General features: G+C 41.6%; 1 protein-coding gene across 1 annotated transcript in view; it reads left to right on the top strand.

The window, feature by feature from the left end:
* Positions 1 to 1,549: 1,549 nt before the first annotated feature.
* Positions 1,550 to 20,523, top strand: part of LOC307264231 (dolichyl-diphosphooligosaccharide--protein glycosyltransferase subunit STT3B) — an 81,375-nt gene continuing 62,401 nt past the window's right edge. Inside the window, exon 1 of the mRNA XM_080045544.1 lies at positions 1,550 to 2,043. Coding sequence (XP_079901670.1) covers positions 1,784 to 2,043 — 260 coding nt within the window. The 5' untranslated portion in view covers positions 1,550 to 1,783. The remainder of the gene's footprint in view (positions 2,044 to 20,523) is intronic.

Genomic DNA, 20,523 nt, shown 5'->3' with positions numbered 1-20,523 from the left:
TCATAATCATCATTTAACTTCTTTTTTATTATCTACTTTATTCCATCTCCCTGTCGCTCCAACGCCATAGTCTTATCTCCCTGTTATCTCCTCCCAATCGCTCCAGAACATAGCCTGCATCCAAAGCTGTGTTAAGCCGGCTCAAACTTTAGTCCAATTCTTCTTCATGAATATTTAATAATTTTTTGTTAATCGTGATTTTTATGGTTGACAGTGTAGCTATAAACACTCTTGATGGAGAGGGAGGGTGAGAATTTCAGCCAATTTTGTTTCATTTCAGGAACAGCAAATGGGGCAATTCTCATATCAGAGGAGGTAGGCTACTAAAAGTGGATACAATTAACAACTTGTTTTATATTGCAAACAGAAAAGCATGCATTACCCTTCAAAAGCCTGCATTATCTTTTAAGTTGTTGTTGTCTGAGTATGCTGCATCTGTTCAAATTTTCCCATAAATTACCAACCGTAATAGGTAGGAAATAAGGTGCAACACATAAACACTAAAAATTCATAATTGTTATTAATATATGGCGTTTTGAAGATCAGTGATGCAATTACTTTGGTGCCTGTTTTGAAAAAAGGGCTGCCTTGTAAGATGAAACCTTGTGCCATAGGTTAGTTAGATTGTCATGAAGTAGGCTAGCATTATATGCCACTAATTTGAGAGTGGATCAGAAAAAGTGACTGACTTCAGAAAGAAGTTGTCTCCATCTATACAGAACAGACTGTTTTTTCCCCTATGGGAAGTGAATCACATCTCAGATAAATCAATAATGCTTCCTGCCTCCGTCTCGTGGTTTTATGAAACAGTGCAAGCACAAAATGAATGTACACGATCAATCAAAAAACTTGAGCATTTATTTGAAATGTTTCAATAGAAAAAAGTGTATTTTTTACAACGTGGACTTTGAAGGCTTCGGGCGAAGTTGTGAAAAGTACATCCTGCGTTTAAGAGAATGATGAATGCTGCGTTCTTGTCTTCTGCTGGGGGACGTGATAATGATGAGACACATCAATCTTTAATACCACACCACCATCTAGTCCAGAACATCCAAGGGCAACAGAAATATTGCACTCACATACGACATTTGTCTTCACACACCAGCTGAGCCTATAGCTTTTAGCTGCAAGGGGACAGTCTCTTTTTAGATTGTGCACATTATCTGTTTTTCTCTATGAAAACGACAAATTTATTCTTTTGCAACCGAATTCTAGCCGAGAAATTAGTAGGCTATTGTATTTATAGTGAGAAGCAGTGCACCAGAATGACTACATTTTATATATATTTGTAACAGAGGGATTCTCCTTATTTCAATCAGTAGCAGCCATAATTCAGTGTGCTCCCATTGGTGGAATCATCTGTCGATCTAGCTAGTATTGCTCTCTGGTTGGTTCAAAACCGTCAAACCTCGCTTTCTTGTACCTGTCGATCTGTGAGAGGCCGCGAGAGCTTCCTGAGGCCGCGCCCCCTCGCGAGACTCCCGCCCCTTTCCACCGGCGTTCATTCGTGAAGCGAACTGACTGTAGCGCGAGCTCGGTATGTGGCGCATGAGTGTGCGTTTCAGGATGTAACGGCTGTCTCTCGGAGTACCTACACTGAAATAAAACATATATTTTGTAATACACCCAGGGGACTCAGAAGAGACAATACAACAAAGAGAGCGGGTGCAAAAGCAAAGGGAGTTTACGTCCGTACGGAGCGGAGGCGAGACACGGGACACGGGGGAGCGTGGTAGGAGAGGGACGCCGTAGCTAAAAATCCAAACCGACACCGCACGCAGAAATGGCGGAGCACCACGCAATCGGCGACGGCAAGCACAAAGCGACTGCCAGCACCGGGGGCTCGGTGCACGGGAACAGCCGACCCGGCATCGCGGGTGGAGGAGCGGGCAAAGTAGGCCTTTCTGGCGGACTGGCACAGCCGGCAGGGTGGCAGTCTTTACTCTCGTTTAGCATCCTTTTCCTGGCCTGCCTGGCTGGATTCAGCTCCAGACTTTTCGCGGTGATCCGGTTCGAGAGCATCATCCACGAGTTTGATCCATGGTAAGTAAGCTAGCTACCGTTTGTTAGGTCAGGGTGAGTTGCTGATAGAGAGAATGAAAGACAGGGATTCAGGTCAAAAGCGAGTCCAAATTGAGATAACTTAAATACAATTCCTGTATTATTTTGCCACTAAGACGTCTGCGCAAAGACTGCATCTGTTTTGACAGCTTGGACTACTTTAATGTTTCTTTCAATGTGCACGTTCAACATAAACAGTGTTTTTTTTTTCCTACAATGATTTTCCTCTCAATGCCTTTGGGGATAAAACACTTTCAATATGGGTTTCAGTGGCCTGATGTTTAGTCTGTCAGAGGGACCATTCCATTTTCAAACGTGCTGATCCCAGTGACATGCGGCTAGTTTGTCTGCTTTTTGACCACTCTGATGCATATTTATCACCCACCTAAGAAAACCATCCTCAATAATAGTGGCAGAAGTGAACCGATCGAGGAGGCTCCTCCAGCTGCAGGTACAACTTTAGTTTCAAAGACGTGCATGTGTTTCTCTGTACTACGCGCGTGTGTTCTACTTCATTGAAGACTCGATCCAGCGTGAGAGGGAGAAGTGAAAATGGTTGCGGGTTTCTTATGGGAATTATCGCTTCAAAATGTGGTCGATATGTCTGATGGATACGGGTTTTTCCTGCTGGAATACATTCTCTCTGAGATTTTGACTTAACCTGCTTTTAAAAAAATAGAAGAAGGGAGAACAGAGAAATGCAAACAGGACAACCAGGTTTGTTTTGCAGCCGCTGCTCATCTCATAGTAAACAGCAGACTGCAAATAACCCGGAAGCCAAGTAATCCGGTCTGTCATCACAATAGCAGGATTATTCCGCACAAGTGTCCACCTGCTTGCAATGCACTGTCATTCCCCTCGCTGCTCTCATAATACACCAGGCGGCATACAGCGACTGATGCATTCATTTATTAATTTTCAAGGACAGGTTCTCCGTCTTGTTCAGGGTGACTCTCGCCTTTTCAATTATGTTGATAACCTGATTGAATTTTATAGCCATAGGCCATGGGCTCAGGGCGTTTGAAAGCTGCCACATGGTTCAGAAGAGCTCGGTCCTGCTTGGAGACTGGAATTTGCAGCAAAGGCACTGACCTTAGCGCTGTTTAATGAGTGGTCCCAAGTGTCACAGCACTCATTAGACGCCACATTCTTTCTTTTACAGCCTCCGTTTATCCGATTAAAGTCCTGGCTGGTCACACACTTGGTTTATTGCTTATTGTGTTTTGCTGCACTTTATAGTGGACGTGGGAGCTGCTTTGCCCCAGTCAGTAATAGTATGCTGCAATCCGTTTCCACAGTTGCAGAGTTTAAAGCTGCACAGAGCTTTTGGCAACATGTCACAGAAAAGAAAGCTTTTCTTATATCTAACGGCTCCCGACCCGTTAGATATTCAAAAGTTTAGCAGCTAAGAATGGTCTGCATTTGTTCTCAAAAAAATGTTTTTCTCTCCCTTGGACCCTGAAAAAGCGAGGCTTGGATGATTCCTTCTGCTGCAGGCTTTCATGTGCAACACGGTGAATTCGGCAACATAATATATTTTTTTCTATGCTCATCATCTTTTGACCCGTCCCCATGTTATTATCACGATAATTTTTCTGGGAATCATCGCCTTACATTTAAACAATCGTTAACACACTTGGATAGTCTTCAGCATGTACGGCAGCCATAACACTAGAGTTTTTGTATAGATTAACAGTTGAAGAGGACCCGAGTGAGTACTGCTTTTGCCAAGGTTACTGAATGGAACATGATTCAAAGCTGTATTCTTGTATCTGCTCTTGAATCATTGAAATGAGATGAGTCTGTTTAGCTCCAATGAGCAGGTTTGTGTGATTATGTTGCCTTAACTTCCTCACCTGTTTATTTTCTTTCACACAAGATGCTTATTGGAAGCGACCATCCCTTCCCAGACACCTGATTAGAGCTGCTGTCGTCTGAAATGTTTGGATAATGTCATTGATTTATCCTCTGGCAGAGAAGTTGAAATTATCTGCAGCTCACCATTATGTCGAACAAGCTGGCAATTTGAAGAATCAAGATTGGATTTACAAGCTGCAAAAATGCCAAGCTTGCTCTGCAAATATGCAAACGGAAAAAAGCTGCACTTATTTTGTGGGTGAGGCCCCCGATGTGACTCTTACTGTTATCTGGCTGTGCTCACTTAGCTTTCCTAATATTTGTTGATTTCTTCTTTGCGGGCATTCAAGTGAGATTCCAGTCACGGAAGTAATTCATTTCTAAACTGGTGTGCCCTGACTTTTCAAAAATGCATTTCAAAATTTCTTCAACTAACTCTAAATTAAAGCTACATTATTTTTGAAAGATGTATGGTCTTTCTTTGTGTATGGGAGTGGAGTCTTTCTTGGAAGCAGTAATTTTTTTCTTCTTCTGCCCACCACGGTTATGTCAAGAAATACTAAGTCCACTCTGACAGTAGAGTGAGGGGAGGAGAAGCGTCTCCGTCAGGCAAATAATGAGCTGGATATTCGGGTCTAACAGCTCGGACGGACACACATTCACCCTCACACACTTCCACTGTCTTTGGCCTGTCTGCGTCAGAACGGCTTCTACTTCGCATGACTGCAGCTTTGTTATAGGTCTAAGGTGGATGCTCACAGGGTGTAATATTGAATGATGGCTAAAGTCCTCTAATGTGGCACGTTTGGAACGAATGTGGTGCTAAAAACTGCAGTTGGTGAATCAGTTAGTGGCCTTGAAATACAGGGTGCTTCTAGTGAGAAGATTTGCGTATTTAGTGCTGTGAAAAAGAAATCCCCCCCACCAGAGATGATTCCACTACCCCAGCAAAATTGGGGATGGATGCAGCGTTTTTGCTCTCTTTCTCTCTCTCTTTTTCTCTCTCTCTCTCCTCCGGTCTTTTTCACACACGTAGAAAACATGACGGTCTGTCTCAAAGTAGATTAGGCCATCCCAGGAGCGGCTGCTGGCACAGCACCGCGCTAGCTGGTGCGGTAGTGTGGGAAAACGGATAATAAGTAGTGATTGATCTCCCTACCAGGTTCTTGGCTTGAGCTGTGATCCCTGCCTAAACCCCCTGGCCGGCTGCTTTATGAAATATTCAGCATTGAGAAGTGTCCAGTTACCTGAAGAAGCACAAGTTTTAGTGAGTTCCCCATCCTCTGTCTTCCTAGGCTTATGTATGTTCTATGTTCAGTAACTCTTTGTTGTGATCGATTGGTTACAAGTTACAATGGCAACTTGTATAAGCCATTTCACAACGAAGCTCGGTGCCAATGGTTAGGTAGGACAATTTTTTGGTTCCTTTTCTCTAGCACAGCCTTGCAGTGGAGGCCTCTTTATACGTGGGTAATATAACAGGACACAAGAAGGCTTACACACACACTCAGTTTTTCATTCTATGAAAAATAATATATTTGCTGCAAGTCGGGAGACTTGATGTTAAGCCCCTGATGATAAAGTGCTTTTTCCTAGGCCGAGCCTCCCAGGGGACTTGTGTCAGGCATAGGGGAGTGTGTGTTTGGGGCACCTGGGGCATGAGATGGGCTGAGATGGGAACGAACGAGCGAGCATCAGGTACAGGTACATCAACAGCTAGCACAATGAAACGCATTTAAACAACCCACTTTTCATACAACATTTAATTTAAATTTTAATTCTAACAGTTTTTCAGGTGTGCTATTTTTTACAGCAACACCACTTCTATATTGCATTGTTGCTTAGTTGAACCTCCTCCTTCTCTCTTCATTCCCTCTACGCTGAGGTCTTGCCCCCTGCCTGTGGATAATGTGCAAATAATTGTGCTTTTTGCAAGCTATTCCAGGGTACTATTCTGGGCACTCACAAAGGGCGAAATACAGTATAAAGGTGAAAGCCACAACACTAGTAGTCGATTCATTCAAACTGAATTGCGGTAGCTAGTTTTTAACCCACAATTTGCCTGTCAGCCAATTTGTTTATCAGGCCATTCTCAAAGTGTTTTGCAGGATTGCCACCTAACAAGAGGTGCTTGTCAGCAGCCCGGAGGCAACACAAGTCTTGCATGCCTTGATGGAAGGTAAAGGCACTGAGATGTAGCCCAATTTGTTGGTGTGATGAATTGTCCCCGTTGCGCATTCAAAATAATAATTGTGCTTTTTGCAAGCTATTCCAGGGTACTATTCTAGGCGCTCACAAAGGGCGAAATACAGTATAAAGGTGAAAGCCACAACACTAGTAGTCGATTCATTCAAACTGAATTGCGGTAGCTAGTTTTTAGCCCACAATTTGCCTGTCAGCCAATTTGTTTATCAGGCCATTCTCAAAGATGTAGCCCAATTTGTTGGTGTGATGAATTGTCCCCGTTGCGCATTCAAAGTAATATTTGTGTGTTGTGTCGTGTGTGTGCTCAGCCGTGCATGATAATCTTCACAGGGTTTTCAGAAGCTTAAAATATTTGTTTACTTTATATATAATTACATGCAGGGATTGTACTTTGTAGACATGCATATTACTCATCCCAAATTACCATGACTTGGTTCTCTGACCCATCTTTCTGAACCGCTGTCTTTTAGCTAGTTTTGTCAGTTGTTTGCGAATGCAATTTTAAGAGCATTGTCCTCTGCTAGCTTGGGGCAATCTGCTTCAACTCGTAACAGAGCGATCTTAAATACATTTTAAATTTCAGGCGTTGCAGCAATGCAATAAAATAAACTGATCACACCCACTCTTAGTGCTTCTATCTCCTCATTAAGTATTTAGATGGCAGTGCTCCCTGTACTCTACTTTTACTAACTAGCAGTGTGCTGCCTCAGTTTAACTCAGTTTCAGTTTAATTTACTATATTTAAGGCCAAGGTCCCAAAGCAAAAATATAAAATATGTCTCTTCAAATATACCATAGTGTGTAGTTCTGTAATGCTTTTCATACATTTCCAATTTCTGTATAATTTTTGGTTTGATCTAACAGATGACCAACACACGGAGAAGAGCGTTGATGTGAAAATTTGAACTTGCATGAGACGGCCCTGATATGAAGGAGTACTTTGGTAGTGTGGAACCAATTTGGATTGAGAAGATGTTACAGGTTTCCTTATATTACACCCCCCCCCCCTCCCCCAAGTTCAGTAGCTGGGACAGCTTTGGTGTTTGAAGGACTGTTTGCTCGAATCTTGGCAACACTTGTAGTGCAAATAGTCTCCTCACGTATAACACAGTTTTTGTTTGCGCAGGACTGAACCACTGCATTATAACTGGATTTTCATTCAAACTCCAAGTGTAAGTGTGTGGCTTTAAAAATGTTACCTCAAAGCTTGCAATGATGCTGATGAAATATGTGTATTTGAAGAAAAATTAGAATAAAGAAAAAAAAGATAAATAAATAAAGGGGTTATGTAAGTAATTGTGTGGATGTATTGACACAGTCTGTATTGTTGCCCTGTTTTCCTTGTATAATGCAGACTCAGTGTGTCTTGATCAATGTCCAAATTGCATTGTGTCTAATACTGCAGCCTCTGCTGGAACTGATCTTGGAGCGGGCACAGATACAAACCTGGGTAGCAGGAGGACTAAATGTATCCCCTGTGTTCTCATCTACTGAAAACACTGGACAAACATCATTCACACACACGCACGCACACACGCATATCAGTGTGTGTCACGCTGACTGGAGATGTGTGCTTGATGCAGCTTTTGTCAAGCTGTTTGTTCTGCATTGTCATGTGAGCTTTGACAGGATTGGTGTTCCATGACCAACCAGCCTGCAGTCAGAACTCATCCGTCCAGGGAAAGACAGCAGGAGCAACAAATGCAATGCTGTAATTTGCGGCACTCCTTTTGAATGCCTGTGCCAATGCGTTCTTCTTGTGTGATTTCCTATAGTGTTCAGGAGAAGATCAGGCTTGTCAGCGTTAGGTCTTCATGCTTTCAGTTCCCCTAGCACCACCACCACCACCACTTCCCTTCCCTCTTCCATTGCAGTGAGCTGAGACAGAAATATTCTATAGAGTTTACAGGGCGTAGTCTTATGGCGCTTTTCCACCGCACATGCATCCCCAATTTTGCTGGGGTAGTGGAATCACCGCTGGCTACTATAGGCTATTTAGTCTAGCTGCTAGCTGCCCTACATGTCTCCTCTTGTATGTTTAAAGTAACTTCCCCAACAACCAACATAACTGAGCTTAGCGAATATATGGAAAAAAAATTCGGATCTGTGATGCAAATCAAATGAAAGAGAGCCAGAGAAGGCTGCACGCGGCGTAAATACACTCAAAAGTCCCAGAGAGTTGGGGAGAATAAACAACAGAATGAAGCCGGTAGTCTCTGGCCAATCAGAAACGTCGGCAGACGGCCGGCCACTGATTGGCCAGAGACTACCGTCTGGCCAATCAGCGGCCGGCCGTCTGCCGACGTCACTTTTTAGCATCGGCTCAGCTCGCTTGGAACCTAGAGCGAGGCGATACCAAAAAAAGCAGCCGCTGCAGGGACCAGGTACCATGTTTTTGCGGTGGAAACGCCAAAAATGCGAGTTGAGTCGAGTTGTGCTGATACCATGCAGGTGAAAAGCGCCATTAGCCTCAGGATTGCAAAGTCAGATTGTGCAGGTGTCCTTAAAGGTGTTGAAGACGAAGCAATGGCAGACCCAAAAGTAGGGCTTATCCCAGGGGCAAACAGTGGAAGTTTTACTTACGAAAATCTACTATCTGCTTGTTTGACAGTCTTGTCTGTGGTGACTGCAGATCGTTGTTGAATATTGGCTCTGCCTTACAGTTTTCCTTTTCTCTTTTGAAGTGGCCCTTGTTGCTTTGTGGATGGTGTGTGGTGGAAGTGGGGCAGAGGGAACAGACAGAGGATGTGGGCTTATCATACATCCCTTTCCTCTTACTGACAGCAGTCAGCAGCGTGCAGTTCTGTGGGCGAACACACCTGCATACAGAGAGGAGAAGAAAGGAGGAGTGAGAGAAACAGTGGCAGCATGGTCGGAGGTGGAGAGGGAGAGAAGAAATGAATGCCTGCCTGCCATCCAATCAGAGGGAGGTTTTGGTGGTGGAGCCAAAGTGATTTAATTGTTCCAAATACTGCTTCATCAGTTTGTTAGTGTTAGTGCGTGTACACATGTAATGCCTTTGCTTTATGTTTTTATGCAGGGAGGATAAGGGTTGATTTGTTATTTTGTCGGCTTCTTGTTAAATTGAATGTCTTCTGTAGCTGATAGACTACTTATAGCATAGCCCATTTAATAAGATCAGCTGCTTAAAGCATCTCTTAAGCATTACTGAATAGTTCAAATAGCTCATCTTTGCAGCGGACATTGTTTAGCATCTGCAGCAAACACAGCCAGGCAGGTAGCTAATACATCCGAGAGTCATTTGATTGATTTGTATGGGTTCACTACTGAGTTATCTGGTAGTAATATATCACGGCACATTTCGTGTTTGAGATTATCCTTCCTTAACCTGTGTGCATTGATTACCCATTGGTTGGAACACTGTTTGACCATGAGATGATGATCAGTTTGGCAGCTTTTATGCATAGTTTCTGTTGTCACTTTAATTGCCACTGTTACTTAATTTTAGGTCTTATTTTCCTTTTCCTTGTGTCATGGTATGGTTTTTGTGAGCCTCTTACATATTTTGTATTGTACATGTGTATAAATCAGTTATTTGTCAAATTGTCAATTTCCAAATAGCTTAAGCCTCTTCTCTCAACACTGTTGTGTAGCTTCCATAGCTTTCTCTCACTTCCTCCTACAAAAAAAGGAAGTGGTAGGAATAAGATATACTAAATAAACACTGCCATTGCCCTTGACCAAGGCACTGTCAAGTTGCTCCCCGATTGCCCATTAAGTGCCTTCCCATAGCTCATAAAAATCAGGATGTAACTAATGCAGAAAAAATTATTTTCTAATGGGAATCCTCTTAATAAGACTCACTGAAATATCTTGAGAGGTCAGACCCCTTATTTTGTTCAATAAACAGCCCAAAAGCCAGAGATATTAATTTGACTGTCACAGAAGACTAATTCAGCAAACTTGTACGGGGACTAGGGCTGGGTATCGTCAAGGACTTCGCGATACGATACGTATCACGATACACTGGTCACGATACAATATATCACGATATATCACGATGTATTGCGTATCTTGATATATCACGATATATTGCGATATTCAATAAACAAGTTGCCTTGTCAAGCATAACAGCACAATATAGTGATAATTGTACAGACAAATGAAGTCAAAACTATTTAATTCACAACTTCCTATACTATTTTTCTTCCTTTTTTTTTTTTTGTTTTGGCAAATGATCAAACACTGCTGCAGCTGCCATAACATCAAAATAACAAATCCAATTCACTCTTGTACTAACTGTACAGGACACAATGAAAATGAAAACACATCAGTGTGCTTTTGTGACACAGTGAATCTTAAGTATTTTTATAAACAAAACTGATCTAACTTCAATAGTCAGTATCCTAGAGGCTCAGGCCTGACAGCAGACATGGGTTTGAATCTGACCCGTGATTGTTCTTTGCATTCTATTCCCTCTCTGCCCCATTTCATATCTGTATCTCTGCACTGTCAATAAAGCCTTGAAAAGCAAAAAATTAAAAAATCATAAAAAATTAATTAAAAAAAAATCGATATTTTGATATAAAAATCGATACTGATATCGAGAAACTAAGTATTGCGTTATATCGATATTTCGATTTTTTGGCACAGCCCTAACGGAGACTGTCTCCTGATTTTAATATTCAAAACAAGTTCTCAACATTTCTTTGTTGTTTTGTTTTTGTCATGTAAGTAATTATGTGAAGTGTTACTTGGCCCATTGTATGTCTGCCGGTGCGCGCACCTCTCCCTTTTTCTAGCACCTGATCTCTCTCTCTGGTGCAGATGTGTCCATTGTTCAGCTGCTGTGTTGGTTAATTTTCATAGGCTCATTAAGCACGGATAGCTTTATTGTCTCAGCCCAGCCACTGCCAAGCCCACCTGGTGTGACATTACGGAGCATTATAGACTTGGGCCATGGTTTTGTCTAAAGGCCCAGGACAGCCGACGTGCAGGCAAGGAAACAACTGCCCAGGGTAGCTTTTTGTCCTGGTGTAGGGGCACAGACAAATGGAGGTAAAGTTGAAGGCAGTACTCAGGGCGGAGGATGAGAAAAGACAGATGTACGACTGGAGCGGTGTCAAGTAGGACAGAATGACAGCTGGAATATATTGTCAATCAGTGACAGGCCGAGACAGACGAGCCTGTCAGTCGGCTGTCATATCATCATGGTTATCGAGTAAGCGCAGCTGGCAGGTAGTCTGGGCGCACCACAATGACTATGACACAAGTTGGATTAAAGAGTCCAGGATTGACCCAGTGAGAGGCTGAAATTACCCTGATACGACACACATCCGTGGACAGTTGTAGTTCATATTGGATCTAAGTTGCTAATTAACATAGACCATCTTCTTCCACTATATTTAATGACAAATGTCACTTGTAGAGCATGTAGCAGCTTAAAAAAAACATTGTTTGACACATTCATTTGAACAAAAACTGATTTACTCATTTGGCTTTTAAACTGTCAATTTCATCATACTAGGGAACAGATGTTAACTCCATTCATGAAGATTTTATCTCTACTGCATACCTCCTTTTGCCAACTTCTTAAACAGATGACACTTTTTGATCTCTGGCAAAGGTGAAATTTCTGCTGAACATGGAAAGGGAGGGACATCAAGATTAAAATTAATCACCTGCAAAAAAATAATCAGGAAAGTTAAAAGACCCTTAAGAAATTCATTAAACCAGCTTTATATCCAGTATGTCGGGAGGATGGACCTAAAGAGCTGTTAGTAGTTTTAAAAGTCCAGCCATAACTTTCAGAAAGATCAGGTCTGAACACATTTTGAAGTTATAATGACATGGCCAATGATATGTATTTTTTTAAGTTATCTTGACAATTTTGACATTGGATTTGCTTATTAATTCATGAACAGAGATCAGACTCCCTTGGATTCTGTATTTGACTGCGTTTCACTGAAACCTTCAGGTCAATGTCATTATTTCAAACACCTGTCTACCACTATCTCCATGCCAGTCGGAGTGACAGAAGGAGCGATGTAATGTGAGTGCTCGCTGAGAACAGGTCTCCCTTATAGTAACGGTGGGTATTGTTGGCATTCATCTAACCTGCTGCTATAAAAAGTCTAAGGAGTGGTTTGAGAATAGCATGATTCATTGTGGCTGTAGGCAACCAACAGAAGGCATCAGTGATTTTACAGGACATTGGATACACAGTTTGTTTCTGCCTTAAAGGGATAGTGCAGTATTTTTTAAGTGGGGTTGTATGAGGTCCTTACGCATAGTTAATCCGATACCTTTTCGAGATGGCTGTCCGTACAGTGATACGTTGCACTGCACCGGTGTGAGTTGCAATAGTTATATGATATAAATGGCTTTCTGCCTATGCTTTGTAGTAGCCTGGTCCTACCAGACCATCGTACTTCATTTCATTTGTACAGAAGGTCTGGAATCGCTCAATTGACAAACGTTAACTCACTTGGAGGCGCGTGTCTGTTGAAGTTTAAAACTATTGGATCTGCCCAGTGCCACTCTGGATCTGACAACCAATCGTGACGTCATGCGCCGGCTTCTGACTACAACTGAAACTGGCGCACAATCTCAACATCATTGTTCTCAGCCACTCCCTCTGTTCTCTGATTGGACCGGTAAAAGAGAAAACCCGCGAATAAACGCAGACCAATACTGACTACTGAAGGGAAATGAAAATTGAGCGGAAGTAGGTAGGCGGGCGGTGCAAGGCTAGCTTTGTAGCATGTTAGTCTGCAAATCAGCAGTGAAAAAATCCTACATTTAGTGTACAATGGAACATATAATTTTTTTAGGGAATCATTTATATGGGCGAAAAATAAAAAAGTTTTTCTGCTGCGCTCCTCTGCAACAGTACAATGCTGACTTCTGCTACAGTGTCTCCCCCAAACTCTTTAAAATGACTGTTACCTTATGGAGAAAGCTTGACAGCTTTCTCCATAAGGTAACAGACAAATGGCGCTTTTCCACCGCACATGTAGCTCAGCTCAACTCAACTCAACTCGACTCAGCTCAACTTGGTTTGGTAGCAGCACGGGTCGTTTTCCACTGCAAATAGTACCTCCTGAACGTGGGCGGGGTCGTCATACAAAGGGGCTGAAAGCCAACTCCGGAGCAAAGTAGCAAAGCAGAAATTACGAGTAGTTGTTGCACTATTAACTGAACCAACCGCCAAAAACACGGATGAATTTTTTTTAAGAAATACCCCCCTTGTATCTGTTTCCTGAAAGAAGTAGAATAATATTTTGACGGGCCATTAAAGGGGAGGCTGGTGTCACGATGTGTGACTCTGCCACACAGTCAGCTGTAGGGATGCATCACGTAGATCCTACATCCCTATGCATGTAAACACGGGCATGATAAAGTTGACTGTTAAGTGCTTGTTTCAGGATAAGTGTTTTCAAATGCAAGCCGTGTCTCAGCCTGAATATTTTATTGAGGTAATCAGTTCAGTCCAAGGCTTGTAATGTAATCGCTCGCTATCATGTCTGTCCCAGCTGGCTACTATAGGCTATTTAGCTTAGCTGCTAGCTGCCCTAAATGTCTCCTCTCGTATGTTTAAAGTAACTTCCCCAACAACCAACACAACTGGGTGAGCTTAGCGAATATATGGAAAAAAAAATTGGATCTGTGATGCAAATCAAATGAAAGAGAGCCAGAGAAGGCTGCACGCGGCAAAATACACTCAAAAGTCCCGGAGAGTTTGGGACAATAAACAACAGAATGAAGCCGGTAGTCTCCGGCCAATCGGAAGCGTCGGCAGACGGCCGGCCACTGATTAGCCAGAGACCACTGTCTGGCCAATCAGCGGCCGGCCGTCTGCCGACGTCACCTTTTAGCATCGGCTCAGCTCGCTTGGAACCTAGAGCGAGGCGATACCAAAAAAAGCAGCCACTGCTGGTACCAGGTACCATGTTTTCGCGGTGGAAACGCCAAAAATGCGAGTTGAGTCGAGTTGAGCTGATACCATGCAGTGGAAAAGCGCCATAAGTAACTATATGCTCCTCATACGACCCCACTTAAAAAATACTGACCTATTCCTTTAAGGCATCTTTGATTTAAGAAAGAAATAAAAGGCTTATCACAGATTGACACTTGAATCCTGTTTGACAAATATCTATAGCAACGACTCTTTTTAAATTGTGGTGTGTCGAATGGTATGTATGAAACTTCTTGCATAAATGGCAACCCTTAAAAGTTCTTTAAAGTAGTACAATGGTTTGTACTACAGAACTACAGACGCATCTTAAGGCATTTATTTTCGGTTTTTTAAATGGCCCTGATAGATGGTTGGGGTAAAAAAGGAGAAGGTTGAGACGATATATTAGTTCAGAAGTACGTAACTGCCCAAACTTTGGAACAATATTCCTCTAGATTAAAGCAGCTAGGTGGCAAATAAAAAAAGAGAGCTTGAGATGTTGAAATAATGTGGTGAAATGTAACCTTTATTAACCATATTATCCTGTGGAATATGGATCGGTACATCTGTGATGTCAATCCAATATCTGCTTAGTGATTTACAGCCGTATCAGCACTTGATACCAATATTGTTTGGATCTCTACTTTTTCCCCTCCACAGTCTGTCCTGCTAGTTGCCGCACATTTTTTTAAAAAATTGGATACAGCCTTGCCAATTCTAGCTTCTGATGGGTGTCAGAGGGGCTTCAGCTGCTGTATCGACAAACAGTTTGTTAGAAGCATACCCATCCTTTTACCCCATCAGGTTTTCTGGGTTACGCTACTAAGGAAAAACTCTTAATAGGCTTCACAACTTGATGGGCAGTGTATTGTAGGAGCTTTCCCCTTTGAGGTCAGTATAGTAAATGTATAATATAGTATACATTTTCTCATTCGACTTGCAGTATCATCTTTCAGCACTTAAAGCTGGGGTATATGATTTCTGATTGGTCAAAGTTAACATGAGCTGTACACTTTGACCAATCAGAGCGAGGCTCCGATTCTCTTTTCTTATTGGCTGTTGGGACTGTCCATTCACTTTGGCACAACTTTGTTGGTGTAGAGCATGTCAGGGAGGGACCAAAGAGAACAATTGGAGCGGTTGAGGTATTTGGATTCAAATTTCTATCCCAACTGCCATTTTCTCCCCAAATCCTCCACCCCAGCTTTAAATCTTCAGACACAACTCTTGCTTCCTCACTTTGCCTTTTGTGATGCTTCCTCTTAAGCTAGCCAAGTCTTCTGAACCAATTTGCTGAAATTAATATATAAAAGCATCCTTTTCTCCAAAGCCAACTCTTCAATTTAATGTGTCCTTGAGACTTGTAACACCACGGGAGTATAAGAGCTTTTCCTTCCAACTTCCAAGTGCTAATCATCATCCCAAGTGCTGTACTCCCTCTTTTCTGCCTTGGTCCTTCTACATTTCCCAACCACAGTATGGACTGACCCACTTGATTTGAGGGCTTAGTCTTTGCTCTGCACTGATATCCTGGAAACTTGCTGCCTTCCACCGATATCCTTAAACTTGCTCTAATCCTTAGAAGCTCCCAGTTTCATTGTTCACAGTTTTTTCGAGCTGATTTCGCTTGGTGGGGGAGATTTAATTAGATTTAATTCTCAGAGTCTTGGAGTCCTAAGTCACAGCTGCACAGGGTTTTTCCTGGCTCAGAATGGGCCTTTGGGGGGTCAGTACGCGACCGACTTTTTTTGGGGTCGCGACAGTAAAGGCAAACGGTTTGTGTATTTTAAGAGGGGTGTTGGGTTGGGAGAGGGGAGTTTCTGTCCAGCTCAAGAGCATTTCAGTCAGCCTGTCAATCACTGCGTTACCATGGAGCTCACTGACGCTAATGAAATCACAATAAACAACCTGTAGATATGAAGTAAAAATACTAATAATGACTAGGCCTAACTGTTTAATACTTTAATTGTTTCTAATTGATCTAAACCATGGAAGAAGGTAGGGCTGCTCAATTATGAAAAAATCATAATCATGATTATTTTGAGTAATCACATTGTGTTATCACGATTATTAAAGACAGTTAATCATTGATTTAAGAACATTATGCATTTATTTTACTTTTAACAAGGTTTTTTTCTAAAAACACCATGACTTTGGACTTTAAACAAAGGCCTAATTGAACTGAAAACAGGGAGAATAGAAATAGGCTAAATAAGTGAAACATATTTTTAATAATTTAATAAAAATATGTCAAAATAAAAATAACCAGTTGTAAATGGTGTTGATAGGGCACGTCTTTTGCTAGCATTAAATGTAAGGGCATGATTTATTTATGTCATGGAGCTGGCTGGATAGGCAGTTGCATTGTAGTGTTGACAGTTGTGGTGGCAGGAGTTAAGGATCTTTAAACTTCCTGTGTTTTTATTCATTGATTGCTTGGTCATAGACCACTATGACTCGACTTAAAGTGAATAAACAAATTGGTCGGGATGTTTAAAGGTGCAGATCAGGTGGTATATCACTTTTCTTTCTCTCTCTCTCTCTGTCTCTCGGTCGCGTATGTCATGTTACTCGCGTGTCCGCGCGTGACAAATCTTGCACATTATTTTAGTTTGTTTTGAGTCTGAAGTGTTTTCAGACAACACAATTAGTTTTACCTTTATTCTCGTCATCTAGAAGTTTTTCAAAACACCCGGCAATGCTCCCTCGTAGCTACTCTCTGGACTAGCAGTTAGCGAAACTATCAGGTGAGGGAGGGGCCGAGCGGAGCTCACGGCTGAAAGGGTTTGCTGCATTTATAAGCCTGCATGCCCCGGCGAGCGGAACAATGATAGTTTAATAACGATTATCCCCGACCTGATTTCTTTTTTTACAACTGAGATTGCAAGTAATATGACTGGAATGGCGCGGAAATGGAAACACATTTGGAGATTTTAAGTATATTTTTATTTATTTATCTATATATAAAAAATAAAAAAAACACTTTGGCGCTGAGGATTTTCCTTTGGCGGGCGCCAAAATTTTTTGAATGCAGGAAAAACCCTGCTGCAGTTTTACAGTCCGATTGCAAACTTTTTTCAGTCAGCCTCCATATGAATGTCATGGTGCCAAACTGCCAACATATCCTCCAAACATTTCTCATCTTCTCTTGCTTTGTGAATGAAAAAGGTGGTAAAGATGGCAGTGTCTTTTTAGAATTGCGGACACTTTTGTTCATAATACATTTGGTGTCTCCATAAACAAATGTGTCTTACATTTTCTGCTGCAAAATAATGGTCTACTCTGCACAGACATAGGTGAAACCACAAAATTATGTGGAAATTATAATTTGCCTACTTTTCTTTGCATCTGAGCAGAACAACGATTATACTTATATTATCTGAACTGAAGGCTCTAATTTTCGCAATTTTAATACCCAGTGGTCAAGCCCAAATATTGTTGCCTTCCAGAGAAACCAACAAGAAATGGGAGTTAGTAGTAAAAAGCTCTTGCAGTTAATTCTTCTTGAATTGATTAATTTCCATTTTTTGGTTTAGTTTTTTAGTTTTGTTTGTCTGCATATTGGGCTGAATTATGCGATGGGTGATGGTGGAAAGGTATCCTGGGCTTGGTAGACCACCATTGAGGTTAGGCCACCATGTTAGGCTACACTGTCAAGTCCTTGTAAAATAATTTATGAATAATCTTATGGTCCTAAGGCTGCACTTCATAGTCCCTTATTGATTTCCTACTCTTTTGGTACAATCTTATTACATCTGCTCTGTCTCCTAGGGAGCAATTTCATGAAAAGCAATTTAAGTCATGTCCAGGTTAGGTTAGATGCAGCCTTTTAGTGGTCCCTTCCTTTTTATCCTATTCTACTTCGTCTATGCTTCATAAAAAGCGATAGTTCCTACTTGGAGGGTTCCTGTAGCATGAAATATAAGATGATGGGTGCTTTTTTGAGAGTGCTCTTTTAGAGTGCATATCTTATACAGTAACTTCTGGCTCCTTGTAAATTCCCCAGTGTTCCTTAAAAATATAGATGTATGGTATTACTAGGGATGTGAACAATGTGTCGATTCTCGGCTCGATTTTCGACTCGTGCCCAAGGCGACTCTAAAAATAGAAATCGGTAAATCGGGTGTTATACTTTATTAGATGTTTTGGGGACATGTGAGACGTCCGTGATGCGAGTTCACGTGTGGTCACGAGCGCGCTGCAGGCGCTTCATTTCTGCAATGTGTGCGCATTAAATGTCCTGTGTGGGTCAACAACAGTGCAGTGCAACATATGCAGCATAAAGTTATAGCATTCATCTACGGCCGTGATGTTAAATCACCGTCACACAAAGCCTCCGCCCGGGCAAAGCAGCGAGTAGCGCTGTGACGGTGACGATCACCAGGAGACCTCGCAAGTAGCCTATGAGTGAATGAGCCGCCGTGCAGAAAAACTCTGTGGTTTGTTGAATAAAATGATAACCGGGGCTATCCTGCCCGTTAACGTTGTCTACGGGAACGGCTTCTGCGATCTGTTTAGTACACAGAGCCATTTCGGCAAGCTGACAGTGCGACTGTAGTTTCTGTTTACAGCGTTTTTAAAATGAAAGCCTCTCATTTTATTATCAAAAAGGCTTTGATGAAGTCTGAACACACACAGCGTGCGGCACCAGTGTTGTTTAAAGGAAAGCGCAGTTTATCAGCACCACGACTACGTGCTGCTGCCGCAAAAAAATGCACTTTGCCTTTTTTTTCTTTTTTCTAATGGCATAGTAAATCGATCGATTTGTCGATTCATGCCTCCGACACATCGACACGCAAATAATGAATTGTTTAACATCCCTAGGTATTACCTGGATTGGTCTTGAACTTTAACAAAACTGAACTCTGCAGTCTAAAGAATCCACTACTTTATAATATTTCCCAATTCTATGTAAATGTTTAAGTTCTATATCTGTAATATGTATATTATTTAAGGTAGTGTTTGAACTTAAATCCTCTTGTTTCTCCTCCTTGTCCCTTTGCTTCTGACGCTAAAAGACTGATGTTAATGTAGTGTGTCATGGTGTCATCTTCCCTTGCTTGAATTTTTCATCTCAACCTGTGACCTTAAAAGCATTTTTCCTTTAAAGAAGATGCACCCTAGTTAGTGATATCAAGGAGGATATTTCCAACACTTAAGGAGTGAATCCAGCTCTGATGATGACACCTCTCCATTAAAAATGCTCCCAATGCTTCGTTGGAATATTTAGGAGATCATTAGGCACTCAATATGATTTCACTCAGGGGCAATAAGAGACCTCAGACTTCCACATTTCCCTTGCAATATAGCTCCAGCAATTTGGCAATTACCACCGTCATTAGAAATTCATTTTACCATGATTGCTTATCCTGACCTTGAAACATACTTTTTTGAATCCAAGTGGCAAGCTGACAGAGGTACCCTTCACTCTGCCACTCTCACTTTCTTATTTGCCTGTTTCCTTGGCTGCTTTTTATGTGTCTCTCTTCTATTCCCATGAGCACGTCTTTTGTAACTTAGCAGGCAAGTCTTGTTCTCAAACTGTGATCTATCTCCCATCTGGTCCTCCCAGCTACCCAGAGTTATATTTTAAAGCAAGATGAACTCGTAGAAGCCCCCGATAGATCTATCACCTGTCATTCCAGTCCCTTTCAAAGTCACATAAACCTGGACCCCTGCATCGGTGATGAATGATACTGTATGAAATGCTGTACAAAGCGTTTTGTACAGTATTTCATACATGTACTGTAACAAGGAAGGTTACGTTTGGGTTCAAGTGTATTTCTTCCTGACTTTGATTGCATGCTAGGTCTCCAAGTGTAGTGTGCCAGTGAGGTTTTTAAGGAATATATATTTTTTTAAATAAAACTATTACTGTTGCCATCTGGCACAACATGTGATGGGAAAACCTGTGGGATTTGGCTGCTAGAATTAATCTATTTATTAGGGGTTTTACGCTATTTAGTTTCTAAAATAACATAGAATTGCTTTGAAAACCGTTTTGGAATGTAGAGTTTGTATCATGGAGAAAGTGGTGGATGCAATAAAGTTTTTTTTCAAGTTTTTATCTGGAAAAGTACTGGTCAGTTATTTTATAAATTGTTGTCTTTTTCGCGCTACTGCCAAACATAATTGGCATTAAGCCTCCTAATTGTAGACTACATATATATAATACATTTGAATAAACGAGCCAGTATAATATATTGTTAAGGCTTATGAAATTGTTGGGCATTTTAAGCAAGTTTCTAATCTTATCTGATTAATTTACAGTTAAAAAAGCTTTGTAGCTGCAGGCCTACTTTTTATTTACATTTTAAAGCAAGCCCTGCCATTTCTCTGCAGACGCATTACATTAAAGCCAAATAATCGCTCAAAAGCATTTCGCAATTTGAAGCAACCGTGTGCCTATTTGTTTGAATGGGTTTACCTTTATCCCTCTAGGCATATTCTTTGACGATGTAATACAAATGGCAAATGTTGGC

The sequence above is a fragment of the Ammodytes marinus genome (genome assembly GCF_949987685.1).
Source record: "Ammodytes marinus genome assembly, chromosome: 17".
NCBI classification, from domain to species: Eukaryota; Metazoa; Chordata; class Actinopteri; order Uranoscopiformes; family Ammodytidae; genus Ammodytes; species Ammodytes marinus.
This window is presented reverse-complemented; position numbering and strand designations above follow the sequence as displayed.